Source organism: Alligator mississippiensis, chromosome 5 (assembly GCF_030867095.1).
Source record: "Alligator mississippiensis isolate rAllMis1 chromosome 5, rAllMis1, whole genome shotgun sequence".
NCBI lineage: Eukaryota > Metazoa > Chordata > Crocodylia > Alligatoridae > Alligator > Alligator mississippiensis.
This window is the reverse complement of record NC_081828.1, coordinates 193,375,617-193,387,648: the sequence shown is the minus strand read 5'-3', so window position 1 is coordinate 193,387,648 and position 12,032 is coordinate 193,375,617. Positions and strand designations below refer to the sequence as shown.

At 45.2% G+C, this 12,032-nt stretch overlaps 1 protein-coding gene across 1 annotated transcript in view; it reads left to right on the top strand.

Annotated features, from left to right (window-relative positions):
- Window positions 1-12,032, top strand: part of ITGB1 (integrin subunit beta 1) — a 71,451-nt gene that overhangs the window by 37,005 nt on the left and 22,414 nt on the right. Inside the window, exons 4-7 of the mRNA XM_014609030.3 lie at window positions 2,576-2,798; window positions 7,113-7,283; window positions 7,618-7,856; window positions 11,761-11,916. Of these exons, the coding sequence (XP_014464516.1) occupies window positions 2,576-2,798; window positions 7,113-7,283; window positions 7,618-7,856; window positions 11,761-11,916 (789 nt within the window). The remainder of the gene's footprint in view (window positions 1-2,575; window positions 2,799-7,112; window positions 7,284-7,617; window positions 7,857-11,760; window positions 11,917-12,032) is intronic.

Here is a 12,032-nt window from a genome sequence, read left to right as displayed (position 1 = left end):
TGGAGGAACCTGCTCCTGGGCATGGGCATCTGCATGTATGCTCAGGACAGCAGCAATTTGAGCTGGGACAGAACCAGTCACCAGCTGGCTGGGCTGACAGTGCAATTTACGCCTGTGGTCAGCGTCCACACATGCATGTGAGCATAGTCAATTACTATGCTGTAAAATAATACTGTCCCCAGAAGTACTATCTTATGGCGAGGTTAATTTACTGCGCCCTAATAACCAGTGCACGTGTGGATGGTGATGCTTTACTGCAGAGCTAATCTACTCTGCAGTAAAGCACATCTGTAGATGCACCCACACTGAACTATGTTTGATCAACAAGAAAATAATAACTTTGAACAGAGATCAGATATAGAAAATCTTGTATGTCTGTGTTCTGGATGACTGGAGAAAACCTAAGGTCTGCCCCTTAGCATTTTCTCTTCACCTGCCAAATGTTGAGGGCAGTATAACTATTTCAGCAACCTACAAACAAGTGAAAATGTTTTACAGCCTTAAAAAGAGTGACTGTTGCCAAATGAAGGTTATAATGTAAGTTTCTTGTGTCTGTTTTTTTAATAAAGTAAATATGCCTTGTCTGCTTGTTCCCTCCTAAAAAAAAACCACAACAAAACAAAACAAGCTAATGAACATTTGCATAAAGTCAGTAAACGTAGTAAAATCAAATTTGTCCTTTAGTTGTCAGATTTGCTTTGTTCTAGTTTCACCCTAAGAACTGAGGGAACACCAGCTTCTGAAACACTTTAAGATCCAAGCATACAAATGAACAAATCTTTATTTTTTCCCATATATTGAAAAAAAATCCTGTTTCCTCCAGTTACAGTTGAAAATGCCATATGAGTGTATGCATTTATATTGTTTTCAGAGGTCAAAATAATTTTCTGTGGATTTGAGAAAATGATGTTTTTTGTTGAGGACAAAGCTTTCCAGATATTTTTCAGTTCAGAAGCATATTCTCCCTTCTTTCCCTGATTCAGCTTTCTCAAAATATGGCAGAACTTGTCTGCCTTTTCACTGTCTTGTTACTACCCTGCAATTCTGTTGGTATGGTCTATATAAATATTGTGATCCAGCCTTTTATTACCTTTCCAAAAAAAAGTAAAAAGGTTTCCAAAAAAAGGTAAAATGGAAGGTTAGTTGCAGCAGAGATTATTCAAATACTGTATTTACTTCAGTATAAGGCAACCCTGATTATAAGATGACCCCCACCCAATAATTAAATTCTATAATATAGAAACTCAAAAAATTTGTTATAATTTCCAGGTATAGGCTCTAATTATTGGCAGTTTGCCTAGAATTTGTCTCCTCCCACTGCTCCATCAGGGAAAATAAATCCCGGGGGGGGGTCCATAAAAAATAAAACTGGCCCCCTTGCCCTCTGTCCCATCCCGTTCCCCCCCCACCCTTCTTCCTCCTATAACCCCTTCCTGACTGTTAGACCCTGCTCTCCTTGAGCACATGGAAGTGAGAAGCAAATTTGAAAACACTAACCTAGAAACAAACATACCTATAACAATGTGCATACAGGGAAGTTAGTGCAGGTACCCATAGATTTAATTCATTCCAGATGGATGCAGTTTCTCGCTTTTGAAACTGCCGCAGGTTTTAGCAAAGGTATTTCATTAACACACTTTTAAGCAGTATGTGTGTGTACTCCAGATACCCCCCACAAAGGCTCCATGTGCTAATTAGACCACCACTCATGAGTAGAACCAGGTGTTCTTGTAATCAGTCCTGGAATACTCCAAAAAATGTATAAGCAAATGAGGTGCAGGGCAGCCTGGTCTGACACCACCTCATGGAGGTGGGGCCACACTCATCATATGTGACAGGCTGAGAGAGGGAGCAATAGAGGGATTCTGGGTAAGCTGTTTGGGGCTTCATTCAGCGATGTTTGCCAGACATTTAAGACTGGTTAGTACTGTGTGCAGTTTTGAGCCCCCCACTACAGAAGGAATGTGGACAAATTGGAGAGTCCAGTGGAGGGCAATGAAAATTGGTTAGGGAGCTGGGGCACAGCTTCTGAGGAGGGGCTGAAGGAGCTGATCTTATTTAGTCTAGAGAAGAGAAGACTGAGGGGAGATTTAATAGCAGCTTTCCTTTGTAATAGCTACCTGAAGGGTGATTTCAAAGAGGATGGAGCTAGACTGTTCTTAGTGGTAGCAGATGACAAAACAAGGAACAAAGGCCTCAAGTTGCAGCAAGGGAAGTTTAGGTTAGATGCGAGGAAAAACCTTCTCACTAGGAGGGTAGTAAAGCACTGAAACAGGCTCCCCAGAAGGGTTGTGGAATCTCCATCCTTGGAGGTTTTTAAGACCTGTCTAGACAAAGCCTTGGCTTGGATGATCTAGTTGGGGACGGTCTTGCTTTGAGCAGGAGGGTTGGACTAGATGACCTCCTGAGGTCCCTTCCAATCCTAATTTTCTATGATTCTATGAAAGGTACAGGTCATCTGTGGGAGTAGAAAGGAAGTTGAAATGTATTCAGTATAGTGGCTCACCATGACCTCAAAAAGATGCAGAATCTATATCTATACTATATATCCCCACCCCACCCCCATACTTCCTAGGACTTTTTACAAGAAGGAGAACCAACTTCTGCTCGATGTGACGACTTGGCCGCACTAAAGAGTAAAGGTTGCCCTCCAGATGATATAGAAAATCCCAGAGGTAGCCAAGCAGTGAATAAAAATAAAGAAGTAACAAATCGTAGGAAAGGCACTGCTGAGAAGCTCGACCCAGAAGACATTACCCAGATACAGCCACAGCAATTAGTACTGAAACTGCGAACAGGTATGGAAGTATTAAATTTGGACTTCATATATTTTCCAAGCTTTTACCTGTGTTGTTATCTGTGTTATTTCTTGACTGTAATGCAACATATATAATTTGCTTCAGAAACAATTAATCTTACTTAGGAGCACATTGAGTTCTAAGGAAGAACAAGCCTATCTAAGTAATTCCCAGGGTTCACGTACCCTGATGTCTGAGATGCAAAAGTTTAAATAGGGAGCAAATTACAAAGAATTATAACTTTTATGATTTAAAAAATATCATGAAGGATATGTAATGGATTTGGATTGTTCTGAGACAGTAGGTTTACATGAAAGATAGTCTTATTTACAAGTGATTTGCATTTGGCAGTTCTGGATTGTGGCCTCTGGCATATTAAATAGAAATGTAGTTAGAATAAGGAAGTGCAGAGCATAGGCTACGAAACTGGGTGGGCCACCCAGGCCATGGCCCAACCAACTTTTAGCACGTTAATTTATATAACCTACAAATGCGCAATTGTCATTCTGGTTAAAACTGTATAGGTATTTTTTTAACTGCATAGCTAGCTAAAAGTTGGTCGCGCCATGCCCTGGATGGCCAACCCTGTCCCATGGCCTATGCAGAGGGAAAAGATAATGAAAAAGTTCTGAGCATTATTGTCTGCTGTGTTCAAAGGCTGTTCTGGCCAAGAACTGGAAGGTAAACCTTATTCGGTCTGATGACTACGGGAGCAGAAGCCCAAAGGATCCAAAATTGCAAGCTTATGTGTAAAATGTTTGGTTTTAGAAGGCCAAAAAAGAAGATACAGAAATAGATCACTGAATATAAAAAACAAGGTAGCTTGCATATTCTTTTGCTTTTATAAACTCCTGAATTTAGCTCCTTTTACGTAGGAGAAAATTGATCAGTAAAAAGGAGTTCTTATGACAGAAAATGTTAATAGTTGTCCAGAGATCCAGAGAGAGCTATAAAAACTCATTGAGAGCCTTAGATTTGGGGGACGTGGTCATGTCTACACGAGATGCTGACTGCAGTAGCAGTCGCAGTGATGCTGGCTGCGCAGTAGCTGATTACTACTGTGCAGTAGTGTTGTGTCACACCCTGTGCCATGTGATGCTACTGCACAGTAGTAATGAGCTACTGCGCAGCCAGCATCACTGCGACTGCTACTGCAGTCAGCATCTCGTGTAGACACGACCACGTCCCCCAAATCTAAGGCTCTCAATGAGTTTTTAGTCAGCGTCTTGTGTAGACGCAGCCAATGAAAACACAGTATTACTAAGTTTAAGATACAATGTCAAATTGTTTTAGGGCTCCTTTAATTAGTACTTGTCTGGATAGAAAAGAAGTTAAGGTTCTGATCTGAAAGAGCTGCAAACTGTGAGACTCTTCAAGACAAGGTAACAACAACCAAAATGAGACTACGGGCCAGATCCAAATCGATCTTGTAGTCACCTCCACTTAGGCACAGAACATCTGAAAAGCAGGCATTTTGTGCCAAAAGGGAATCCAGATCAACAGGGCTATGTGTCTCTGTAATGTGATGGAGAATGTTTAGGCATTAGTAGGGAGGTGGCAACAGCTTGCCAGTAGGCAACCCTTTCCAGGACTTGGGTCACTGCCTCAGGGCTGCAATCTGGCAGAACTTAGTCAGGCATTAGTACCTTGTGGGTCAAATTGTATTCTGGGCATGTGAAGTATCTTAATCTGTGTGCCTATAGATCTTTTCAGAAGTGCCTAATGATTTTAGGTACCTAAGGCATTTTTCAGCCATTGCGGCAAGGTGACTCTGGATCAGGTGACCTACATATCTAAATTAGGGATGTAAATATTGTTTTAAAAATTATTTGTTTAACCTGTAATTTATATTGGTTAAACGGTTAACCAATAACACAGCAGCTCTAACACAGCTGCTGTGGGGGCCACTCCTGGGGCCCTTGAGGGGTGAGGGGAAGCAGTGCCAAGCCCCTTGCTGTTTTGCTCTTAGGCCAGAGGCTTTCAACCTTTTTTAACAAGTGTATCCCTTCTGCCTCAGAGTTTCAGCTCATATACCCCTTTATATTTTACTCTTGTTTTTAAAGGGCAGTGGGGGGGCAGATGAAGGCCCCTGTGTTGAGAGAGGGAATGAGGCAGGGGCAGGGGTATGCACAGCACAGCAGGGGTGGAGTGCAAGATGGAGCCACAACAGCGGTTCGTCCAGGGGGCATGGGGAGGGGGGTGCAGCTCCTGCCACTGCGCACACCCCTGGCCAGAGGGAATGTGCCCCCCAGATCTGTGTGAGGGGTGGAGGCAGCTGTTGCTGCAGGCTGGACTCTGCACCCCACTGCCACTGCCCCAAGAGCCACACAACGCCATTTGCCTGCTGCCACCAGGTGGGCAGGGGACACACACACACACACAAAGGCACCCATGCAGATGCAGACAGACACGCAGATGCAGACCTGCACAGACACACGCAAACACAGACACACACACAGTCACACGCAAACACAGACACGCAGATGCAGAGAGATACATGCAGCCACACACATACAGATGCAGACACAGACAAACGTACACATGCAAATGCAGACTGACACACAAGCAGATGCAGACACACACACACATGCAGACAGACACGTGCACACATGGAGATGCAGAAATACACGCAGACACTCCCTCCCAGCAGATAAGTGGGGGGGGAGGGGCGGGGGGGGAGATTGAGAATAGTGGGGGGAAGGGGGGTATTTCTGTGCCTGCTCCCAGGAGCAGGGCTGGGGGGGGATGAGGGCAGCAATGCCCCCTGCGGGCTCCACACATGCCGCCCAGATGGCTGGACTGGGGCAGCCAGTTGTGCACCGCCTGTCACCAGCGGTAGCATGGGGCAGTGATGGTGGCGGTGGCAGCCGCTGTGTGTGAACCCCTCCCCACCATCCATCCATCCAGCGCATGTGCGGCCCACAGAGGGGCACCACTGCCCTCTCCTCCCCCACTGCCCTGCTCCTGGGACCAAGCACAAACAGCGAGCTGAGTGGGGGGCAGGGAGGCACTGCAGTGTACTGCATGGGGCTGGTGGTGCCCAGCACGCCTCTCCCCCAGATAAGAAGCAAAGTATGGGAACATGCCTGGGGAGGCACCACCGCCGTGCCTCGGGGGCACATTTCCTTCCCTGCCCACCATTCCTGCCCGCACGTACCCCCTTGGCCTTCCTAAGTACCCCTAGGGGTATGTGTACCCCTGGTTGACAACCTGTCTTAGGCTATAAATACTAGTCCTCCTCCCTCCTCTCCCCCCTCCTTCTGCTCCTCTCCCTTCCTCCTACCTGCACTGCCACCTTCTGGTTCCTGCTGGGGCACCACACAGCTTCTCTTCCCCCTCTTCCCTGCCAGAGTGTGCTTGCCTTGAGCTAAATGATAGCCAGTAAGCTAATGTAATCATTTAAATGATTACTCATTTAACCTTTCATATCCCTAACCTGAATTCTGTCTACATCCCATTTTAGTGCCAACTGAGTGATTTGGATCTGGCTCTAAGCATCAGGTAGAGGAAAAAAAGAAGCTCTGTAGAGAAATCTGAAAGGTAGTTTTACAGATCCTGATAAATCTAAAATTTCTTACCCTCTTCTGTGGTATTGAGGCTCCACAATGGAGATACCTTTCAGGAAGTACAAGATCAGGTTCAGGGTCACAGGTTCCTGTTTTTCTGTGAAAGTCACAGCCCCAAAGGCCTGTGGTAATATCTTAAAGTAGTTAAAAAGAAACTCTAAAGCAGGCTTGAATGAAGCATGAAGAGGAACTAAATTATATTCTACATTATATACAGGTTTTCCAAAACTTTCTATAACTTCGTAGGGTGGAATCCTTTTAAGGAATTAAGCACGTTATTACGGTTCTGAGAGTAGCCGTAAATTGTAGTTGTCAGTTGCTCAACTTCCAGGGAGACGCCTAACAGGATGTCATAGTCTTGGGATACAGGAACTTAATGACGCTTATCCAGAGAAGCTGGCTGGGGTATGAATTGCTACCTATAGCAGTCTGAAAACCAGTTTCTCTATGGCCAGTGTTGGCAATGGATTGTGAGACTCAAAATCAACAGTACTCTTTGGTGATTCAGGAAAAGAAAATACTGGAATGGGGAAGTCTGAGTTATGCCAGAAGTTTTTTTTTCATTTTAAGGGGATTTTTGTTGGAACTTTGGTGACATATTAAGAAAGATAACCTGATTCATGATTATTTTCAAATATTTTTGGGCACACTGATAAAAAAACTTTCCGTAAAGCATATATTTTTCTTCAGCTGAAGTACTCTGAAAATTTTAATAGGTTTCTGTTTTGTTGTTTAATCTTTGAAATAGGGGAGCCACAGACATTTTCATTAAAATTTAAGAGAGCTGAAGATTACCCCATTGATCTTTATTATCTTATGGATCTTTCCTATTCCATGAAAGATGATTTGGAGAATGTGAAAAGTCTTGGTACTGCTCTAATGACAGAAATGGAGAAAATAACTTCAGACTTCCGAATTGGTAAGAAAGAGTGCCTTGTATGTAGCAGTGCAGAAAAGGAAATTCCTACTTGTAGATTTTTATAAAAGCTAGGTTAAATTACTGATATGTTAAATCTGACAAATATTTTAAAGGAAATTAGCAACAATACAAAGATTGCTTATTCTTATTTTTTTTAGAAAGTGTTTAGATGAGCACAAAAATGCTTAATATGTACGTGAGTAAAATTGAAATAAAAGTGTGAAAAATATTTTTAAAATCAGTACAAATTATAGTGAGTTGTACATACCACTGTATCATTTTATCTAGTACAGTCCCACACTGCAATTTATAGGGGTTTATTGTTCTATCTTAGGCTTTGGTTCTTTTGTGGAGAAAACTGTGATGCCCTATATAAGTACTACACCAGCCAAACTCAGGAACCCTTGTACAGGTGACCAAAACTGTACAACACCTTTTAGCTACAGAAATGTGCTTAACCTTACCAGCGAAGGAAATCGGTTCAATGAACTTGTAGGTGCACAGCAAATCTCTGGAAATTTGGATTCTCCTGAAGGCGGATTTGATGCAATAATGCAGGTTGCAGTTTGTGGAGTGAGTAGATACCATTTTCTTTACTGTTGTATTACATCAAAATGTTTTAATGGAGTCATTTGCATAATAGGTCTGGAGTTTAAAAGAAAGTTTTCAATATTTCATTTCAACACCAAACACTTTGAGACATCTCCATGGTAGAAAGTAGAGATGGGATAAACATATTTGGAACCGTGAATTTGTTCCACAATATAGACATTCTGCTTTTTGAAGGTCCCTAATAGATAACTTGAAGTGCTGATTATAAATTTTGTTCTCAGAAGATGAACATGATCCCAGGATATTCTTTCCTAGTAGTTTCTGTAGAATGAGAATCAAAATGATTAAATCTTTACTATTTAAGGCAGGGATGTCCAACTGGCAACCCACCAGCTACTTGTGGCCTGTAGGCCCGTTCAGCCACCACTCTCCCAGCCATGTGGTAGGGGACTGCTGGTGGAAGGAAGGAGGCATGCACTGCTGGAACTGCTCATGAGGCCAAGGATGATGCCCCCAGTGGCAGGGAAGTTGGACAGTGGGGATGGGTGTCAGTATTAAATGCCACTGCACCCCTACTGCCAAATTTCCTGACCCACAGGGAGCCCCGTGGGCTGGATTCCAAGGCTTCAAATGCCGCATTTGGCTGGACATTAAACCTTTTTCATTCAGGGCTAATGTTTCAGCAGTTTAGCTAACCTATGTTGCTAGGAACATGTAGACATTGGTTACATTGTTGCTGCTACACACTTGTGAACAACAGGTTCCCTTTTGAAATGGTTAAAAGTTAAGTTTGTCTGAAGCTTGAAGCATTTGTTCTTCTCATTCCAAAACAGTTTGGCTGGTGTCTTTTAAAAAATATATGCACCTTCCAGAAACGTGAGTTAATCCTTTGTTATAGTATCATAGGCTGCTTACAGATGTTTAAAAAAACCCAACAAAAGTGCTTTATGGAAAGAAGCAGCTGTTAATTTGACCCAGCTCCAGCGCATCTTTATAGATCGGGCACTTCAGCAGGGCTTTTTGGCACTTTTATCTAGAGATGATTCAATCAACTATTAAAAATGCCAAAAAGTCCCCACTAAAGTGTCCAATCTATACAGACATTGGGCAAGCCAGGTCCAACTAACGCGATGCCTCTTCTGGGCATGCGCTGGTCTTGATGCAGGAGGAGGACACATGGGGTATGTCCGCACATGCAAGCACGTGTGCTTGCATCAGCTCAAATAAAAGTGGCGCAAATTTGAGCCAGGGCTTTTTGCTTCAGTGCATATGTTCGGACATGCATGTTGGTGTGGAGCAAATTGTGCCTCTTGGGGCAAAATAACCCTGCCTGGTTCCTCCCAGATCTGCAGCCAGGTGGAGCTAGAGCCCAGGGCCAGCACCTGTGTTGGCTCCAGCAGTGTAAAAAGCTGCCCCATCCTGGCCCCATCAGTACAAAAAGCTGCTCTGGCCCGTAACTCAGAGCTACTTGCTCTCAGGAGCTTCTGGGGCCCAGCCAATTGGTACCTGGGGTCACTGTCCCTTGTGCCAGCTGGACTGCTGCAGCAGTCCTGAGAGTTCCCTGCACCCTCTACCCACTGCAGCAGTCTGGCAGTGGGGGCTGCTGCCTGGCTGTGACCTGCTGCGCACATGCCAGACCCGGATGGGGACTGCACAGCCAGTAGATGCATCTGCCCCTTTGGGCCAGCTGCCAGTGGGCTGTTGCTGCAGAGTTGACCTGTGTGGCACAACTGCCACGTGTGTCCCTGCCCTGCCATCTGAGCAGCTATCGCCCAGATGTTCCCAGTGTGGTGGCCTGTTCTGAATCGTCAAAGCATGTCCTCCTGGCCCCATTTGGCCAGGTCAGCCACAGCCAGCTGGCTCCAAGGTGCCAGCTCTGAGTAGGCAGGGTCCTGCCACTTGCCTTCCTAGCAGGAATTCTGGTGTTCCCTATTTGAAAACTGAAAAATCGCTGATAAAAAAATCCCAAAGTCACTCTGTAAAATACCCCAAAATCCATGTTCCTCCACAATTAAAACAAAAGACCACTATAAAGAGAGAGAGACAGAGACAGCTATCAGTTGGACAATGTTTTATTGATATATCTACAGTGTTAAAGCAATGTGGAAGCCTACCAGTGTCTCTATCATAATAATAAAGTGAACTCTAAATACATGTTTCATGAATACATGAATATATATTTTGCTGCCCCCTCACAGGGGCTGCGGCTCCCCAACAAGGGCCAAATGGCCCCCTCACAGTCTACCACCCCCCCGCAAGGCCCACATGCTCCACCCCAGCCCCCTGATTGCTGCCCCATCTGGCCCCGTCCCCTGCCAGCTGGTGCTGCCCCACCCAGCCCCACCCCCTGCTCTCCCAGACCCCCCAATGGCTGCCCCATCCAGGCCCATCCCCCACTTGCACTCCCAGGCCCCTATGGTTGCCCCCCCAACCCCAGGCACCATCACTTTAAAAAGAAAAAAACAAAACAAAAAAAAAAGCCTCTACTTAACTTAGAAGCAGGGGGGGCTCTGGGGCCTCCTGGCAGCACAGGGCAGGAGGGCCCGGGCTGGGGCTGTCCCTCTGCCCCATGCTGTGTGGGCGGGGCCCCAGTGATAGAGACAGCAGCTGAAGTGCCGGTAAGTGCTGGGGGGGTTGGGGGAGGGTTCTGTTTGGGATGCTAGGATGGGGGGGCAGGGATCGGGGGCCATGGGGGGGATGGAGCCAGGCAGGGCAGGGGTGGGGGGGCAGGCAGGGGGTGGTGCCGGGCACCGCCAGGATCGGGGGCCTTGGGGGGGGCAGGGATCTCCTCCATAGTCCCCTCTCCCTCCTCCAGCCCCCGCCCCCCGCACATACAGCACTGGAGCCCTGGTGCTGAAGCAGCTGCTTCAGCACCAGGGCGAGGGGCCAACCACAGAGACGCTCTGGCAGCCAGAGCGTCTCTGTGGAGCACTCAGCCTCTGGTTGCCTCAGGGCACGGTCCAGGACCGTGCCATGCCCCGCTTTTTTTAACTTCGGTTTTTTTAGACACCTGGATATCCAGGGATCTAATTTTCTTGCAGCACGGGGAACATTTTTGCATTCCCACACGTGCCTCTCACCCCATCTCAAAGAGGCTTGAGATGAGGCAAGAGGCACGCGCACACTCGTCTGGACGCACCTGTGTAGTTTAAAGTAAAGCATTGTTTTTTAAACCTCAACAAGCAGCCATACTGTTTGATGACTGACTGAAAGATAAAATTGTTACATTTGTATGAGGGAGAATCAGAATATTTTAAAAAGAAGCGCAGTCTTATCTATAAATCCTCTGACTTCCATCCCCCCCTTAAATTAGTGCTCCTTTTCTACAAGAACTTTAGATGTTATGCAATGTTTATAGATTTGGACCCTGCATTTGTAGTCTGAGAACTTACTCAGTGCTTTCGTTTCACTTGATGGAGCCAGGAGGAGAGCTGTTAGGGAGCTAGTTATGGATCTTCTGATTTTGTGTCAAGTCCTATGATTGCTGTGGACCCAGCCCACAGTCTAGGTTTGACTGCAGTCCTTCAGCGAGGCATGATCTCCAAAAGACCATGTGCTAGTTCGAGATTGCCAAAGTACATTGTCTATGCCCCTAAATTGGATGTGCAGTGTACTAACATAGACACTGCTTGTGTGGGCATGAGTAAGATGGGAAACTTCTGCATATTTTGTGCTGAATAAGTGACAAAAAAATAGCTGAGCAGACCAACCTAACCCAGAAAGTGTGATAGTATTCTATGAGGAAAACCACTATGTAAACATCAACATTACAGGACATTGAACAACAAAAAAACACGAATTGTAAAGGTTATGATTCTGAGATGTACTGGCTCTTATCATTACATTTCTTAAACTTAACTTTTAAGCATCTATTGCATTGCATTAAAAACATCAGCATAATTTAATATTTTATCTTTCCCTTAAGAAACAAATTGGATGGAGAAATGTTACACGACTGTTGGTTTTTTCCACGGATGCTGGATTCCACTTTGCTGGAGATGGAAAACTTGGTGGAATTGTTTTGCCGAATGATGGGAGGTGTCATCTGGAAAATAATTTGTACGCAATGAGCCATTACTATGTAAGTCTTAGTACGTCAACGTAAACCAGACTGGATTAATAAATTCAAAGAGGCTAAGGTTGAAAAAAATCTTTAGACCAGGCTTGTCCAACATACGGCCCGCGGGCCATGTGCCT